Genomic DNA, 16,264 nt, shown 5'->3' with positions numbered 1-16,264 from the left:
TGCGAATGGATTCCAGTAGAAACATTTTTGAATTGAATATTGAGGATAATTTCATTTCGCATTTTCTGCACATCCATACTTGATGAGAAGCTGAAGGCGATGGATGGCGCGTAGAGAGAAGTTGATAGGAATCTTTGAGAATGGTATAATAAAGTAAAAATATATATCATATGATGCTGTTTTCAAGCCGACGGGACATATAGAAAAAGGGGATCATATGTACATGAAGAGAGTGAGAGATCGATAGAAATGAGTAACGAAAGGACTATTGATGGCGAGGACAAGAATGGATGTCGATGGAGGAAGAAACGTAAGGAGTCCCAGAGATACAGGAATCACTAAGGAATCATCATTTGTCACCAAAGCAAAGAAGAAGGAAGGGTGTTGGTCCATGGGCAGCACCAAAAGCGATTAACAGTATGATCTTATATTATCATAAATATGATCATGCATTCTTGTGCTAAAAGCAGAAAGAAAAAAAAAGTTAAGGTGTGTTTACTCCTCTTGACTTTTTTTCTTTTTCTTTTCTTACTTGTTACCAACTTGGTGAAGATATTTTTCAATGACCAAAGAAAAACTTGATAGAACTGAATTCACAGTAAGCCTATGACGCCATCATCAAATTATTGGTATACCCATTACATATCAATATTATCTTGAAGTTGACAACAAGAATATAAATCTAAATAATAGCATTTCAATAAGTAAAAATGAAGTATAAGAATTTTTATTTATTTTCGTTTACAAAGTCATATAGGTGGCGTTGACTTGCTGGTTTTACGCGGGATGCTAGCAATTCTTGCTATCAGAAAGAAGAGACGCGTTATTTTGAAGTAAGGGTTACCGAGTAGAGAATGAAAGGAGAATATGTGCTTCTTCCCAAAGAACACCAAAAGAGGGAATACCACTGACGCGTCTAAATGAAGAGCAAATAAATAAATATCGTGTTATATTATTATAATAAGTGTTTTTTTTTTTGTATATTTATTCATTACCAGAGAGTTTCAACAGATAACTAGTAAAGAATGATTGGATAATAAAATAATGTGGGTAAAAGAAGAAGAAGAAAAGAAAAAAAAAAGAAAAAAATATCACGCAGATTGAAACAAGAAGACGCGGTGGTTTAAATTCGAATGACAAACAAAACGTTTTTTTTTTGTCTCTTTTTACTCTTGAATCATTCTCTATATCCATTCTGTATATTATCCCTTTTTTTCTTTTCTTTTTTTTTATATAGATAAAATGGTAAAAAGGCTCTATATAATGAAAAACCATGTGAACTAATATTGTTTTATTTTATTTAGTCTGTGACTTTACATACTGATCTAGGTGATCTCAAAATAGAAGTGTTCTGTGAAGCTGTGCCAAATACTGCAGAGGTAAAATAAACAATAATAGTAAGGATAAGGATTGGCATGAATACGTTTTAGATTCTAAAATTAATAGTATTTTTTTTGATGGTGGATTTATATATCAACAATATAGAACTTTCTCGCCCTCTGTGCAAGTGGATATTATAACAATAATCTAATGCATCGAAATATCAAAGGTTTCATGTTACAAACTGGGGATCCAACAGGAACAGGGAAAGGTGGTAATTCTATTTGGGGACGTAAATTTAATGATGAAATTCGATCAACTTTAAAAGTAAGTAAAGGGATATCAAATGAAAAGATGTCATTATTAGAGAAACAATAGTTAATACAATTGTGAAAAATGTTTAGCATAATGCAAGAGGTATTGTTTCTATGGCCAATTCTGGACCCAATACTAATGGATCTCAGTTCTTTATCACTTATGGAAAACAACCTCATCTTGATACAAAATACACTGTATTTGGAAAGTAAGTTATTATAAACTAGATTGGAGGATGATGAAGATAAAATGATCTGATCTTACTATTTTTTTTTTTAGGGTGATTGATGGTGCTGATACTACATTGGATGCTATTGAAAAAGTGCCTGTGGATGAAAAACATCGACCTATTCAAGAATTACGTATCCGAAATGTGACCATTCATGCAAATCCGATTGCTGACAAGTCTGTATAGAATAGATGACACAATATATATATATATATATATTTTACATGTTGCACCATTTCCTCTTATTCCGCGCGCATCTTTTATCTCATTTTGAACTTCTACATCCTTACACAGACACTCCCCCTCCTTGTAAAGTCACCCAAGTAGTTACAATCAAATACGATTACAATATAATAAATAAATAAATAAAAACGTCGTACAGTGAACACAAAGGATGATTTTCGGTAGTACAAATGAACAAGGGATAGATGATTATTTTTTTTTGTCATGTAATGTTTTATTTCAAACTTCAAGATTAAAAAAGTAAGATTGCACCAATATAAAATAAAATAAAAAGGGGAATACAACTAACTAGATGGAGAACAGAGTCAAAGGAAGTAAAGAAATAATATAGAAATAATAAAAAAAAGAAGGAATACAAGAATAGTGCATGGGAAATAATAAACTAAAAGAGTAATAAAGATAAAATAAAAGGAAAGGAAAGGAAAAGAGAAGGAATAGATAGTACTAATGATAAAAAAAAAAAAAAAAAAGATATGAGGAACTAGCCTAACATCCTTAATATCCATCTACAAGTGAATCAAATTCCAATCATCTTGCCCAAAAAAAAAAGGGGGATCATCACTGCACAGTTTCAAACTTTTCACCAGCACCAATTATTTCCCTTTTTCCATCTTCCACAGTTTCGATATGACCACCCACAGTTATTTCCTTTCCACCAGTTTGCAAATTATCGATTTCTTCAATGGTAACATCAGGTACGGTGAAGCATACAACATAGGCAAGCAAAATACCAACCACATTGAGGACGAAGACAACGATAAGTTGAGTCATATAAGGAGTATGAATAACATCGACTTGAGCTGCGATGGCGACAAAGGCATTTTGAATCGTCTTGTAAAAACCACCATAACGAGCAGCACGTTCGGTATCGTTTGTCATTGTTCCCATGAGCCAATAGGCGAATCCTTGATAGATAGAATCCATGAAACCAAATAGAGCATATTCTATCAACATACCAGCATAACCAGGACTATATACATCTGTCTTTTGAGAATCAGGAGTGCTTTGAGCAGATTCATAAGTGAAATTCTTTTGAATAAAGATACAACCGATCCAAAGAGCAATGGCGGTAATCAAGACAACGGTGTTACCAATAAGAGCACGTCGTCGTCGGGTGCCCAAACCTTTCAAATCAAGTAACCAACCAAAGAAGCCAGCACCGATGATTTGGAATAACCAGTACATCATATTATTAAGACCTCGAGCACGTAAATTGAAGTAACCACCACCGTTGTACACTTGAAATTGATAAGTATAAAACCAATTGGAACCAGCAAACAGAGGGATTAATATCAACATACGCCAGTTCATGAATAATTTGATCACTTCCAAAGATTCACGTTTCCAATTGGAGAATTTGTGTAAAGATACATGAGTACCATCATTACGTACCACCTTACTAGGAGGTGAAAGTCCCAATGCTAAAGCTGCACCAAAAGTCATCAAGACCATAAAACCAATATAAGTACCAATATTGACGTTACTTGTCGTGTTACTCCAATTGTTGGCTAAAGGAATAGCAGCACCAATAGCAGCACCTCTATTATTAAAAAAAAAAAAAAAAAAAGAGGAGATAGATAAATATAATGTCAATTATATATATTATATGTACTTACAAATTAAACACCATCCAGAAAATAGAAAAAGCTTTACCCTTTTCATTTTCATTAGGATAAGACATCATGATACCAGCTTGAGCAGTCCATAAGAAACCAGCACCAATACCAAGAATAGCACCAGCAGCAATAGTGAAACCATCACTATCACTTAAGAAAGAACCAACAAAAAGAACATAAGTAAGAGCAGCAGGAATGATTACACGATGACCAAAAATATTATAAACAGGAGCACCAAGTAAAGAACAAACAGTAAAAGTAATAGATAATGCTGTATTTGCATTGTTCACTGCTTCTGTGCTTGACTTGCCCCCACCACCCATACCAGTCAAGGCATTATACATACCTAAAAAAAAAAAAAAAAAAAAAAAAAAGGAACGTTAATAAAGAAAACAGTAACTTCTGCATAATTTCTCTTTTTTTTTTTATTGTTTTATGTGAATGACATTACCAGGACAACAGAAACAGATAAAACCGACCAAAAAGACTTGGAACGTTGGACTATTGTAACGGAAAGGTAAACTGATCCCCATAGTAACAGAGAGAAAAAAAAAAGAAAGTTACTATTGTAGAGAAAAAAAGAGAAAAGAAAGAGTGAGAAAAAAAAAAAAGAAATGATTTCTTTATTTTATATATACTCTCCGCTCGACAAAGTTTTTTTTTTTTCTTTTTTTTTCTTTCTTTTTGGTTATTTGAGTATTCAAAAGGGTCCTTTTTTTAAAAAAAAATAAATAAAATAAAATATCAGGGTGCGCCATATTCATATTCCCACCAAAAAAAAGTTTAAAACCAGGAAAAGGAAAGGGAAAACGGTGTTTTTTACTGGTTGCTTACTTGAGACAACTTGGCTTCATGGGAAATTTTGTAATCCAAAGTGAAGGTAGTACATATAATCCGTTAATGGAGTGGATCACCTGTTGAAAAACATGATAGATATTGGTTTTGTTATATAATATTTTCCTTTATTGATGAATGTCTATAAATCACTACTACTATTACTACTATCAATACTAAAATAAAACTTATAAATATAATGATGTATTGATTCATCGTCGTTCTGTAGTCTTGTATTTGATAAATGCAACCAAATTCGTTAATGCTTCATCAGCTCTGGATCGTAAATCAAATTGTTTTCGTCGGTCTATTGATTTTACCTAAAAGATAAAAAGAAGAACAAGTATAAGGTTGTACAAACACAAAAAAAGTAAGATAACAAGTATCACAAATATTCGATTTCCCTTTTTTTTTTTGTATGTTTTCATTCCAATATATCATATATGAATCAAATATTTTCCAACTTACCATAGAACGAATAGAAGGTACCAATTGTTTTAATTGATTCAAGTAACCACCATGTACAAATACAGGTTCATCATAATCAAATTCACAATCACTATAAACGTCGTACAAAAAGTTCAAGGCTTCTATCTTAACTTCAGGGTTACCATTGGAATCACATAAAATATCCATAATAAACTGTCCAATCATCTATATATAACAAAAAAAAAACGGGTCATATTAGCTAATAAACTTTTTTTTTCCCTTTTTTTTTTTATACACCCTGTTTTCTATGACTAAACTAGTAAATGACAGATTTCCTTATCGCTTACCTTATTAGTTTCAATGTCACCTTGTTTGGCAGCAATAGGACCCAAACATCCTATTACCTTGACACGCATAGATGAATCTCGATTTGCACTTTGATATGCTCCACAAAGAGTAGCAACATCAGTAGATCCTAAAGGAATATTTTGACCAAGTCCACGTCCTAAAGACCATAAGCAACCCACCATCACTTCAAGAATACTATCCCGTGATTCCGAAGCAGTACAAGAACCAATTTGATGAGCAGTTTGGAAAAGCCATTGCCAAGCTTGTTGTGCATCCGATACATGTTCCTTGAACCAAATTTTAGAGGGCACATCATTCATTGCCAATAAAAAGTTATTGATACATTCCAAAGAGCGTTGATGAGTCAAACTTAATCCAAGGGTCACTGTAGGGCAGAATGTAGGATCAGCAGGGAAAGATAAAGTTGGTGTAGGTGTGGCAAGACGAATAAGTTGAGGAAAGATTTGATAGGTGAATGCGTGCATCACGGGATTACTGTTTAATAACTCCGTATTGCCATTTGTGTTGTCGTTCAAGGCTGCTGCATCTTGTAAATAATCATCAATATTATCTTCATTGATATTATCCGCCAAATTTTCATCTCCCATGTCTTCATCGTCTTCATCGGCCCATCCATCTTCTTCTGAATCTTCACCTTGTAAACAAATGTCCGCCAAAAGTTCCAAAGAGAGTTGTAATGTTGACAATCGATCCTCCACACTTTGAATGTATCGTTCTTCTTCTACTAATGGTTGTTTTGGTTTTGGTGTGATTTCTCCAGTTTCTTCATGTTTCGTCACATTGCCGCTTTGTACTGCTGCCACTGATTTTTCCGCTGCCGCTTGAATGTCGTAGTCAAGTGATGCCACCAAAATAGGAATGATCTTTTTGTTCAATTCTCCTAATGCGTCACGATCATCATCCCAAGAACCTGACAATTGTACCACTTCCTTGACATTCATCAAAATAGCTATATCAAAAAAAAAATAATCAATCCATTAGTACCATGATATGGTATATATATATATGTATTTAGACTTTACCACATGCCAACACGCTAACGAGAACCTTATCAGGAGAATTACTATTATTGAGGATATCAAAAAGCATATTAATATATTCAGGATGATTTTGGAATTCGATATAAATATCTTTGTTGTCTTCGGTCAGAGTTGTCAAACATTGGCCTATATCAAATAAGAAAAATGAGCCATACTGTTTTAATATATATATATATATAAAAGAAGTATAAGCATTACCAGCAGCAACCACTACACGAGTAGGACATTGATCGGCAGCAGATAAAAAGGAGATGAAAAAGTTGATCAAATTCAATCGATTGATGGCCTTGAGATAATGGTCGGATGTTTCACTATAGGTATCAATATAAAAAAAAAAATAAGTATATTCAGTCTTCTCTTGTTTTTTTTTTTTGTTATATTTCTTTACCTAATGGTCCAAATGATATAAATAAAGTTTTCTGCGAAATCCCAAATAGTTTGGCGTCGTTCCTTATCAGTGTCATCTTCCAAAGGAGCATTCTTCAAAACAAGATCAAGAGTATGTGAAATTCGAGGGAGTAATGCAGCCAAAGGAGTCAATATATCACGATTATAATATTCTTTCACTATAGTAGGTTCCACTGATGCCAAATTTCTGCATAAAAATACGAAAAAATGAGTTGAGTGTTAAGTTTGATATCACACATCTTTGCATCCATCCTTTTTTTTAATATATATATACAACTTACCTAAGAGTACCAAGTACTTCTTCTATAACTTCTTGATTGTCATCAGTAAGACGTTCGATCAATGATACCACAATACGATTTGTAAGTAAGAGTTTTCGAGTAGATTCATTGGCCATGACCAAGTTGGAGATACAGGAAGCAGACCAAGCTCTATCAGCAGCATTAGGAGCATTTAACTAATTTTTTTTTTATTATAAATATTGATAAGTTCTCTTTTTTTTTTTTCTCAACAAAATCATTTTCTTACCTTGGCGATCAAAGGTAATACTTTATCTTCTTCCACTTCACCCATGGCTTGTTGAATACCAGCAGACACTCGTTTGAGTGGATTCACGGTTTGTTTATTTCCTCGACGTCTTGTTGGTTGTTTTCCCATTTTTTTTATTGTGTATATTAATCAGATGATAGGTATAGCAAACTGGTGTAGATTTAATAACAGTAGAAAGAAGAAAAAAAAAGTAAAAGAGAAAAAAAAAAGGACAAGAAAAAAAAAATGAAAATTGCATTAGCCGTGGCTTGGGTCGGATATTGAAATAGTGGAAAATGCCCAATTCAATGGGAAAAAAAGGTGGTGCCTGAATCCACCCATTTTCCCTTATCCAAAGAACAATAGATGAAACCCAGCCATGTGATGTTGTGCATTTCAAAAAATGATAAAGAGAATGAATTGGACAATTGACAACAATCATGATCATATAAGACTGAAAGGTAATCTATCTTTGTCAAAATTAAAAAAAAAGCATAGTTTTATTTTCCAAATAAACCACGTGTTGAATCCCTAATTGACTCCCATGTACTACATGAACAAATCATCCTTCTTGTTACAAATTTAAACTTTGGACATATCTTATATTGGTAATAAAGCATCAAACAGACTAAACTATCTATCCTATTTCAAACATCATCCAATTCTTGTTCTTCTTCCAAAGTATCCATTTGTTGAGAAGGGTAAGACTGTTGTAGTTTCTGCTGTTGGGAATCATCTACTATAAAATGATCGATATTTTTGGTTGTGATAGTATTGAAGCTGGAGGCGGATGGTAAAGCCAATGTTGAAGATACTGATGTATGGTCTAGTGATGGTGTTGTAGTGGTGGTGGTAGTCGAAAACATGGAATGTGATGGTGAGGAGAAACTAGTTGTGGTTGCGATATTGCTAGTCATGGATTCTTCAAGGTCACTATGTCCGCATCGAAGAGCAAGGAAACGTCCAAGGGTAGTCTAACATATATATATATATATATATAAATGCATATATAGAAAAAGAAGAAAATCAGTCGAAACAAATATCATTCCTTTTATCCTTACCTCGAACCGTTGACATGTATCATTTCCAATTGTCAAAGAATCACTCATATCATTGCGCGTTGAAAGATCTTGATAATGAGCACATACTGCACTATCGTTATTGCAACATTTCATATCGGATCGTATATTCTCCATTGACTTGTTTCCCTGGCATAACTTGAGTTCGTGCTTTGTGTTGATAAGTCGTACAAACTTTTCAAATTCATCATCCATGTCCAGCTACCAAAAAAAAAAAAAAAAAAAAAAAAAAAAAAAAAAATAGAGAAATGAGAAATAACTATTCCAGCCGAATTATACTGAGTTTACCATTTGATTCATTTTCTCCAAAGAAGTTTTGTGTGTTCGCCTATCTATTGTGTTTTGTCTTGACATGTAGCTTTTGGTTGTCTTGCATTTTTGAAAACTTGATAAAAAGCTGCCAGATGGTGTCTTGCTGCTTTCAGTAATAGAAGATGACTTTGATTTTTCAACTATCGGAATATGGTTGGACATGGTAGCTATCACAAGACAAAAAATGAGTTCATATTATACAATGCATTTGAAAAAAAGGATGGAATAACTTACATGTAGTTAAAGTGGATGCTGAAGAAAGTGAAGGAGACTTGAAGGGTGAGATGCAAAGCGTTGATGCTTTCCTTGACGATGTTGATGATGATGATGACGATGATGATGATTTTCTTGAAAGTCGATAACATGTCGATGAATCCTGTCCATATGTCGAAACTGTATTCCATTCTTGTTCATCTTTTGTTACCGCCCAGGTATCATTGTCATGCTAGTGTGAAGAATAGCAAAAAAAAAAAAAAAGAGCAAAATGAGATGACATTCTTTCATTCTGTTTTTGGTTCCTTACCAAAATAGGTATCTTACGTTGATGTTGTAATAATGGACTTGACTGTGATCTAGGTAGTATAGGTTGTCGTTGTCGACAAGATCGTACATTTTCTTTCCTTTCGGTTGCAAGTATACTGTAATCACCATTCATCCGATCTGTGATTCGATAGTGAACTTTTAATTGTAATGTACTACCAGATAAAAAAAAAAAAGGTACAGGTGTCATATAAAAATTTTTAGAACTAATATGATAATAATCGAACTACGTTACGACTTACCCTATTGGAGTATCGATATCTGAGAATTCATACACTGCTGATCGCAGAAGAGATCCACTGTCTACAATATAACATGTTAATCAAGTATGAATTAATTTCAATGATAGTATTACCTGGGTTCAATTCATCATGAAGAAATGAATTCATGTCGGTCCCTAATCTATAACATAAACCAAATGTTCCTTCTTTTTGTAATTGTCGGAAGAGTAAACATCCAGGAAGAAGACGAGTAAGCGAATGCAGAGCACGAAAGTAGGTAATGAATTGTTTATATAAACTAGGTAAATCAAATGTCGTTGAATCATCAGATGATGCAGCCTGCCTACATAATACGAAATCAGTAATAAGACTATAAGAATCATTTATATATACATATATTTCTTACTTGCAAGTTAGAGTCCAAGATTCCAAAATAATCTTTTTTTTATCATATGCTCGATTGAACCGGTGATGATGCATATAATCCTTCATAATATTTTGTATTTGTTCCAAACTAAGATGAGTTGTGTCCAAATAAATATGAATGATCATAGCAGGAGGACACTTTTCACATGGATAGACAGCTCTTGATTGCCAAAAACGTAATTCATTTCGAAGAGATAATATATCTGTCATTGTCAATGAAAACTATATAAAATAATTAAACGACAAGAGTTTACACAATGATCTTGAATATTACCCATTTGTTGAGTCTATCTGTTCTTGAAGTAACTAGCCTTGCTTGTATGATGATCAACGCTGTTTTTGTATAAAAGTTCTATAAATAAAGAATAAAATGAGTAAATAGTTTACATCACTCCCTTTTTCGCATTGTTACACACGGACCTCTTGTTGAAAGCCAACAACCAAAGTCATCGTGTTTCTCTTCATTATCTTATTCTGTTTTTGACTCCGCAGCATGACAGTTATCTATTCACTATCTTTTTTTTTTTTGTCTTTTTACCTGTAACATACTATTCAGCTTGGTGGTGAAAGAAGAACATGTATTTTTCTTGTTATAAAAAGGGGTACAGGATATAGCTTCTTGAATAGCTACCGAAGAAGTTTCATTTTTTTCTGCTTGGACATTTTGCAATGAAGAGATATTCCTATATTGTCGACGAGATGGGTATAAAGAGGAAGATACAGGTCGAGTCATTGGTATCATGAAGTAAAATAAGCTGCTGTAAATGTAATGTGACTAGTAGTAGTTGAATCCTAGTATCTAATCGCAAAACAAGTTCTAAAAGAAAGGAAAATAGAAAAAGAAGAAAGGAAAAAAAAAAATAAAAATTAAAAATAAAAAATAAAAAAGAAGGGGGAAATTAGTTGGCGTAAATCACACCTTCACTTTTATACCTCATGGTAATTTGGAACTCCTACAGACGCCATGAATTCAGTGATTAAGTATTAGATAGCCTTGGAACAATCCAAGGAAAGAGAAATAATAAAAAAAAAAGATACGCATTAGGTCATCTGAAATGAAATAATTTAAGTACAAGAAAGATAACCATTGTCATCATCATCATCATCATCATCATCATCTACTACTATCCTTCATCAATCCGTCATCCCATATCATTCCATCGTAATACATATTATACCTTAATCTCAATCAGTTGACAATAGGTAGTTACTTTTCAGCAGTGCAGTCAATGGGAAAGAGAGTTATGAAAAAAAAAAATGGGATGGATTTTTGGATTTTACAGCCAAAATTTTCAAACTCCTCAGCTAAATTTTGGCTGTAAAAAAATATTGTCGAGGGATCATCAGGCAATTTTTGGAAAAATCGATGAAATCCTTTTAGTGAACATTATACGATAGGTGGTAATGTAAGCGATAAAATAATATTAGATGGTATTAAATTAATTTTCGGAGAGGAATCCAATGGTGTCAATTATGTTGGATGATGATTATTATTGAATGAAGGATGATAATATTAACTTTTATTTTTTTTAATTTTAAAAAGATATTTTGGAAAAAAAGTATTGATTGAAATGTCTTGAAAAATCGAAAATAAAAAATGTCCATCCATTCATCAATATATCAATACATCAATCATGTCACACGATAGTTAGTTTAAAGCTTTATTACAAGGTGGCGCATTTGATCCTGTATGCCAAAAAAAGAAAAAAAAAAAGAAAGCTCAGACCAAAAAACTCAGGGAAGGGTAAGCCACACAACTGGAGATGGTATCACAAAAAATCCTGCACGGAGTCATTTACTCGTAAAAAAAAAAAAAAAAAAAAAGTTTTCTTTTGATGGATATAAAAAACAGAGTTTATTTTAAGATATAATAAGATGATTGATTTCTTGTTTGTTGTTGGATATAAAAATAAATTCTATAGATGTAGCACTTTAATTCAATACTTTTTTGCAACCATGTACCACAAGTGATTGTGCAGCGTGAGAGTTTACTCTAAAGTTCTTGCAATAAATCCGTCTAATATCATCCACAGCATATTTCTTCAAACTCATACACCAGGCATCACCATTGGACGTGTAACAAACTTGGTGTGGGGTTGCACTTTGAGTTTGGCATGCTCTAATGGTTAGTTCATTATCAGGACCTTGTTTTCCTTTTAAGCAGTGGATATCATATTGAGCATATACGCTGACAATAAGTAACAAAAAACTGACAAAGAGAGTGAGGTTCTTCATAACGGCCTATTTTTTTTTATTGATGATTGATCAAAAAAAAAAAAAAAAAGAATAGAGTCAGATATATATTATTCCATCGGTTCATTTGATTGAAAGAAAAAGTATCAAAAAAAAAGATAATAAACATTGTCAAATCATCAGAGTATAATTTTTCTGCAACTGTAACCACCATGGCTAAACGGTAGCAATTAAGGATTTTCAGTGTGTTTTAAAAATCATCATATCTTCAACAAGTCTATATATCTTTTTCATGTCTTTTTCCTTCAATCGAAAGGATGTTTACCTTTTATTCCTGTTGCTATAGAAATCAAAGTAAAGAAAAAGTAGAAAAAGCTTTTTTTCTTCGTTAACGGTGCTTAAATAGACTTTGTGACTATAGATGCTTAGCAAAATTAAAAAAATTTCGATGCGGAAGGGCAAAAAATTCGAATTCCATCCGTTTTACCTTTTTCCCTTTCTTCTTTTCTACTATTGCGCCATGCTTGCCCCACCTGCTCATCATGGTATGACCGTTTTGAATAGAGAAGCATTTAAAACTTCTATCAAGACTTTGGCCCTTCGTGTTCCCTTGAAGAAAATCAAACTGGTACAAAAAACTTTATCAAAGTAAATGATTCATTCATAAAAAAAGGAAAAAAAAAGAAGGTAAAATAACTCCTATGCTTTCCCAACTTACTAATACCTTTCTTTATTATTATTATTATTATTTTCTTCTTCTTCTATTCCTATAGTGATATCCTTGGATTGCCTAGATTACCTAGTGTTGTACGCGACCCTGAATTCAATGAAACACGACTTTTACTTTTACGTGACGACTTGAAAGGTAATTGAAGTTCGAAATTATACAATATTAATAACATGGGTAAACTCATTTCTTTGTTTCATTTAATCTGATCTAGATGTAAATGAACTCCCTTCAGAAAGCAAGAAATTCATCGATAACGAGGAACTCAAAGTTGTCACTCATAATATTGATTTGGATTATTCTTATTGGACAACAGGTAATTGAATTTCATGCAAACAAAAAAAAAATCTAGCTGCTCACATTTAATTATTCCTTATCCCATAGAACAAATCTTACATTCCGTGATACCTGATACAGTGAAAGAAATTCCTTCAGCTTATACTCAAGTTGGTCATATTGGTAAGAGATAGCACGTACAAAAAAAAAATCAGAATAAGATGATTGTATCTGATAGCACGTACAACAAAAAAAAATCAGAATAAGATGATTGTATCTGATCAACTCTATTCGTTTTTATTACTACTATTATTTCTTTCTCTAGCTCACATGAATCTTCGTGAAGAATTGTATCCTTGGAAGCATCTTATTGGTCAAGTCTTTTTGGATGTAAGTTTGAGAAAAGAAAAAGTATAAATCATCCTTTTATATTGATTTTTTTTTCTTTTTTACATATAGAAAAATAAAAACATTACCAGTGTAGTCAATAAAATCAACAGTATCGATACCACGTTCCGATTCTTCAAGATGGAAGTCTTGGCTGGTGACTCTAACATGATTGCTGAAGTGGTAAATACTTGAAAAGAAGGAGAAAAATTGGTTTATACTCTTTCATCATGTACTGACTACCTTCCTCTTTTTATAGAAAGAAAGTGGATGCCGTTTCAAGTTCGACTTTTCCAAAGTTTATTGGAACTCAAGGTTACACACGGAACATGATCGCTTGGTCAAATCATTCAAAAAGGATGAACTTGTGTGTAAGTGGACCGAACTATATGATATGAGTGTGTGTGTGTACTAATATTCTTGAACCATAGGTGATGTATTTGCTGGTGTAGGCCCATTTGCTGTTCCTGCTGCTAAAAATGGTGTGACTGTATATGCAAATGATCTTAATCCTGAATCTTTCCGTTGGTTAAAAGAAAATAAGACGCACAACAAGGTAAAAAGAAAACAAAAAAAAATATCGATGATGAGATCTTACTCACCTTTGTCTTTTATGTATCATTTGGTATTTAGATCCCTGAAAGTCGACTGAAAACATACAATATGGACGGCCGTGATTTTATACGACAAGCAGTGAAGGATTTAGCAAAAGTAAACGAAGGTAAATGGAAAACATTTGATCATTTTGTGATGAATTTGCCGGAAACTGCTATCGACTTTTTGGATGCTTTCCGTGGATTATATCAAGATCAAAAGGCACTATACGATTCTCTGGATCCTTCTCCCAAACTTCCAACTGTCCATTGTCATTGTTTTACAAGAAGTGATGATCCTGCTCAAGATATTGCAAAGGTAACTTCAATGAGAATATATATATATATATGAGTGTGTGTTTTCGTGATTGTATGATGAACCAACGATTTATCCTAACATGTATATATATTCTTTTTTTTTCGATCTAGAGAGTGGAACAAGTCATTGTATCACCTTATGATGCTTCAAAAAGCAATTTACATTGGGTTCGAAATGTTGCGCCAAAGAAGGATATGTATTGTATCTCCTTCCCATTAACAGCAGAAATGATATTTACAAAAAGGTATAGAAACAAAAAGGGCTTGAAATAGTTACTTGTTTACTTACCGTTTTTTTTTTTTTATATAGTAATGGAAAACGAAAACAAGATCAAGTCGACGCATTTGTATCGCCAGAACCATCCAAGAAAAAGTCAACCAATTAGTTTAGAATGATATATCCGCACATCTCCCTTGTATAGATACATTAATAAAAAGAAAAAAAGTACATTATTACCTCATCCTCTTCCATACTATCTGTAATACTCAAAAGATAACATGATATGTGAAATGCTACTATAGTAATAAAAATGAAAAATTCATCCTGTATACCTTTTACATGACATACAAAAGTAGAAATGATTGGATACGCATATCTATATTGCTACAAGACGCTTTCTTTGTCATAAGATGATTTACTCGACAAACCTCATCAACACGACATCATAAAACTTGTCATCAACCATTTTCACCCGTCATTATTAACGTACAACATAGTTTGAGACAATAATACAAAAAGTATATAATTTATTCATTCATTGCACGTTTTAAAAGTACAAAAAAGTATGTTCATAACTAATCTACTTTCTAATTACTTTCTTTTCCAAATACTGATCTTTTCTCTACCAATCCTAGATTCATGACCAATAGCATCCTTCAGATATACCAAGTCAAAATTGGATGATAAAACATCCTTATATCTAAGGTATGATGTTTTTTTTTTTTAAAAAAAAGAAAAAGCTAAGTAAGGATTACTACATATAACATCTTTTTTTTTTCCTTACGCTTGTTCACTGACACCATAGGGAGGACCACCTTCCTTTTCTTCAATAGGAAACATCAAGCAGATTAAGATGCCACCTTGTTTAATGATTTCACCATATCGTGTAGCCCAATCTTCACGCATAATAGGAGGTAAAGCACAAAAGAATCTATCATACAAAAAAAGATGATCATGTCAATCAAGGATATTCAAACGATGAGAAAGCACGTACGTATAATCATAAGCCAAATCGAATCCTTGTTCTGGTACAGAAAACTTGAAGAAATCATCTTGAATAAATTCATAATTCAAAGCAGTAGCATCTGGATGAAGTTTTTGGCAATGTTCTACAGCAGTTTTGCTCATATCCAGTCCAACCATATGTCGAGTAGGTGTAGCTAGATATTTCACATCATAACCTTTAATAATAAAAGAAAAACAAATAACGGAATGAGTTGAAAAAAAAAAATATAAGAAAGCCAATATTTTTTTTTACCTGAACCACAACCAGGAACAATACCAATGGCATTTGATGGGATAAATTGTTTTGCTTCTTCATCTTGCATCATGGTGACCAATGCTGGACTAGATTTACCTGCGTCCCATTGAGTGTTTCCAAGTTGCCATCTTTCTTCCCAGTCTAATAAAATACATCAAAATGGTTGATACAATGGAAGTTCCTTTTTTTTTTTTTTTGTTTACCAGTAGGATCTTTTTTGATATCTGTCATTGTTGAATTCAAAGGAGAGAAAAAAAAAAAAAAAAAAAAGGAGGCTGTTTAAATATCAGACGAGAGTTGACAAGTAATCCGGGGAAGTCGGAAAAAATTTACCCGCTTCTTTTCCATTTATAGACATAAGGAGAGGCGATTCCAAAAAT

The 16,264-nt window shown here is 32.8% G+C and overlaps 7 protein-coding genes across 7 annotated transcripts; 2 read left to right on the top strand and 5 right to left on the bottom strand.

Annotated features, from left to right (window-relative positions):
- Positions 1-1,171: 1,171 nt before the first annotated feature.
- Positions 1,172-2,061, top strand: BX664DRAFT_339830 (peptidyl-prolyl cis-trans isomerase-like 3). The gene is made up of 5 exons (XM_051546711.1): positions 1,172-1,245; positions 1,305-1,379; positions 1,486-1,647; positions 1,725-1,843; positions 1,915-2,061. The coding sequence occupies exons 1-5, from the start codon at positions 1,243-1,245 to the stop codon at positions 2,048-2,050; spliced, it is 495 nt and encodes a 164-aa protein (XP_051397763.1). The 5' UTR covers positions 1,172-1,242; the 3' UTR covers positions 2,051-2,061.
- A 235-nt stretch (positions 2,062-2,296) lies between these two features.
- BX664DRAFT_285020 (major facilitator superfamily domain-containing protein) lies at positions 2,297-4,305 on the bottom strand. Its single transcript, XM_051541658.1, has 3 exons — positions 4,175-4,305; positions 3,724-4,069; positions 2,297-3,647 (listed from the first exon to the last, which is right to left on the bottom strand). The coding sequence occupies exons 1-3, from the start codon at positions 4,254-4,256 to the stop codon at positions 2,666-2,668; spliced, it is 1,410 nt and encodes a 469-aa protein (XP_051397762.1). The 5' UTR covers positions 4,257-4,305; the 3' UTR covers positions 2,297-2,665.
- Positions 4,306-4,662: 357 nt separating this feature from the next.
- On the bottom strand, positions 4,663-7,551 carry BX664DRAFT_285019 (armadillo-type protein). The gene is made up of 8 exons (XM_051541657.1): positions 7,332-7,551; positions 7,085-7,260; positions 6,784-6,990; positions 6,594-6,706; positions 6,378-6,521; positions 5,334-6,304; positions 5,026-5,211; positions 4,663-4,877 (listed from the first exon to the last, which is right to left on the bottom strand). The coding sequence occupies exons 1-8, from the start codon at positions 7,458-7,460 to the stop codon at positions 4,770-4,772; spliced, it is 2,034 nt and encodes a 677-aa protein (XP_051397761.1). The 5' UTR covers positions 7,461-7,551; the 3' UTR covers positions 4,663-4,769.
- A 254-nt stretch (positions 7,552-7,805) lies between these two features.
- On the bottom strand, positions 7,806-10,770 carry BX664DRAFT_339824 (autophagy-related protein 13-domain-containing protein). The gene is made up of 10 exons (XM_051546710.1): positions 10,448-10,770; positions 10,184-10,261; positions 9,890-10,131; positions 9,618-9,826; positions 9,505-9,565; positions 9,246-9,417; positions 8,957-9,167; positions 8,699-8,889; positions 8,393-8,611; positions 7,806-8,305 (listed from the first exon to the last, which is right to left on the bottom strand). The coding sequence occupies exons 1-10, from the start codon at positions 10,649-10,651 to the stop codon at positions 7,979-7,981; spliced, it is 1,914 nt and encodes a 637-aa protein (XP_051397760.1). The 5' UTR covers positions 10,652-10,770; the 3' UTR covers positions 7,806-7,978.
- Positions 10,771-11,734: 964 nt separating this feature from the next.
- On the bottom strand, positions 11,735-12,448 carry BX664DRAFT_388200 (uncharacterized protein). The gene is made up of 2 exons (XM_051549451.1): positions 12,428-12,448; positions 11,735-12,150 (listed from the first exon to the last, which is right to left on the bottom strand). The coding sequence occupies exon 2, from the start codon at positions 12,142-12,144 to the stop codon at positions 11,842-11,844; it is 303 nt and encodes a 100-aa protein (XP_051397759.1). The 5' UTR covers positions 12,145-12,150; positions 12,428-12,448; the 3' UTR covers positions 11,735-11,841.
- A 132-nt stretch (positions 12,449-12,580) lies between these two features.
- On the top strand, positions 12,581-14,951 carry BX664DRAFT_339822 (guanine(37)-N1-methyltransferase). The gene is made up of 11 exons (XM_051546709.1): positions 12,581-12,750; positions 12,876-12,967; positions 13,044-13,145; positions 13,214-13,288; positions 13,431-13,495; positions 13,565-13,675; positions 13,752-13,863; positions 13,924-14,048; positions 14,126-14,404; positions 14,515-14,648; positions 14,714-14,951. The coding sequence occupies exons 1-11, from the start codon at positions 12,623-12,625 to the stop codon at positions 14,787-14,789; spliced, it is 1,299 nt and encodes a 432-aa protein (XP_051397758.1). The 5' UTR covers positions 12,581-12,622; the 3' UTR covers positions 14,790-14,951.
- A 169-nt stretch (positions 14,952-15,120) lies between these two features.
- On the bottom strand, positions 15,121-16,117 carry BX664DRAFT_301717 (S-adenosyl-L-methionine-dependent methyltransferase; the record flags this gene model as incomplete). Its single annotated transcript, XM_051542395.1, has 5 exons — positions 15,121-15,323; positions 15,408-15,554; positions 15,618-15,804; positions 15,882-16,025; positions 16,088-16,117. Coding segments are annotated over 5 exons (617 nt in total), but the record flags the coding sequence as incomplete, so codon positions are not given.
- Positions 16,118-16,264: the final 147 nt, after the last annotated feature.

The sequence above is a fragment of the Halteromyces radiatus genome, assembly GCF_025201355.1.
Source record: "Halteromyces radiatus strain CBS 162.75 chromosome Unknown BX664scaffold_7, whole genome shotgun sequence".
NCBI lineage: Eukaryota > Fungi > Mucoromycota > Mucoromycetes > Mucorales > Cunninghamellaceae > Halteromyces > Halteromyces radiatus.
Note: the sequence above shows the minus strand (reverse complement) of the source record. Positions and strands in the feature narration are given on the sequence as shown.

What these genes read in the sequence shown, in the direction of transcription:
- BX664DRAFT_339830 (XM_051546711.1), top strand. An exon ending in CTGTGCCAAATACTGCAGAG is followed by an intron (nt 1,380 to 1,485) that starts GTAAAATAAACA and finishes TCAACAATATAG; the next exon opens with AACTTTCTCGCCCTCTGTGC. An exon ending in AAATTCGATCAACTTTAAAA is followed by an intron (nt 1,648 to 1,724) that starts GTAAGTAAAGGG and finishes AAAAATGTTTAG; the next exon opens with CATAATGCAAGAGGTATTGT.
- BX664DRAFT_285020 (XM_051541658.1), bottom strand. Translation starts at nt 4,256, where the DNA reads ATGGGGATCAGTTTACCTTTCCGTTACAATAGTCCAACGTTCCAAGTC. An exon ending in TATCTGTTTCTGTTGTCCTG is followed by an intron (nt 4,070 to 4,174) that starts GTAATGTCATTC and finishes TTTTTTTTTTAG; the next exon opens with GTATGTATAATGCCTTGACT. An exon ending in TTCTGGATGGTGTTTAATTT is followed by an intron (nt 3,648 to 3,723) that starts GTAAGTACATAT and finishes TTTTAATAATAG; the next exon opens with AGGTGCTGCTATTGGTGCTG.
- BX664DRAFT_285019 (XM_051541657.1), bottom strand. Translation starts at nt 7,460, where the DNA reads ATGGGAAAACAACCAACAAGACGTCGAGGAAATAAACAAACCGTGAAT. An exon ending in TATTACCTTTGATCGCCAAG is followed by an intron (nt 7,261 to 7,331) that starts GTAAGAAAATGA and finishes AAAAAAAATTAG; the next exon opens with TTAAATGCTCCTAATGCTGC. An exon ending in TCGTGTAGTGGTTGCTGCTG is followed by an intron (nt 6,522 to 6,593) that starts GTAATGCTTATA and finishes TATTTGATATAG; the next exon opens with GCCAATGTTTGACAACTCTG.
- BX664DRAFT_339824 (XM_051546710.1), bottom strand. Translation starts at nt 10,651, where the DNA reads ATGATACCAATGACTCGACCTGTATCTTCCTCTTTATACCCATCTCGT. An exon ending in TCTTGGACTCTAACTTGCAA is followed by an intron (nt 9,827 to 9,889) that starts GTAAGAAATATA and finishes CGTATTATGTAG; the next exon opens with GCAGGCTGCATCATCTGATG. An exon ending in TCATGATGAATTGAACCCAG is followed by an intron (nt 9,566 to 9,617) that starts GTAATACTATCA and finishes GTTATATTGTAG; the next exon opens with ACAGTGGATCTCTTCTGCGA.
- BX664DRAFT_388200 (XM_051549451.1), bottom strand. Translation starts at nt 12,144, where the DNA reads ATGAAGAACCTCACTCTCTTTGTCAGTTTTTTGTTACTTATTGTCAGC.
- BX664DRAFT_339822 (XM_051546709.1), top strand. Translation starts at nt 12,623, where the DNA reads ATGCTTGCCCCACCTGCTCATCATGGTATGACCGTTTTGAATAGAGAA. An exon ending in TTATTCTTATTGGACAACAG is followed by an intron (nt 13,146 to 13,213) that starts GTAATTGAATTT and finishes CTTATCCCATAG; the next exon opens with AACAAATCTTACATTCCGTG. An exon ending in GAAATGATATTTACAAAAAG is followed by an intron (nt 14,649 to 14,713) that starts GTATAGAAACAA and finishes TTTTTTATATAG; the next exon opens with TAATGGAAAACGAAAACAAG.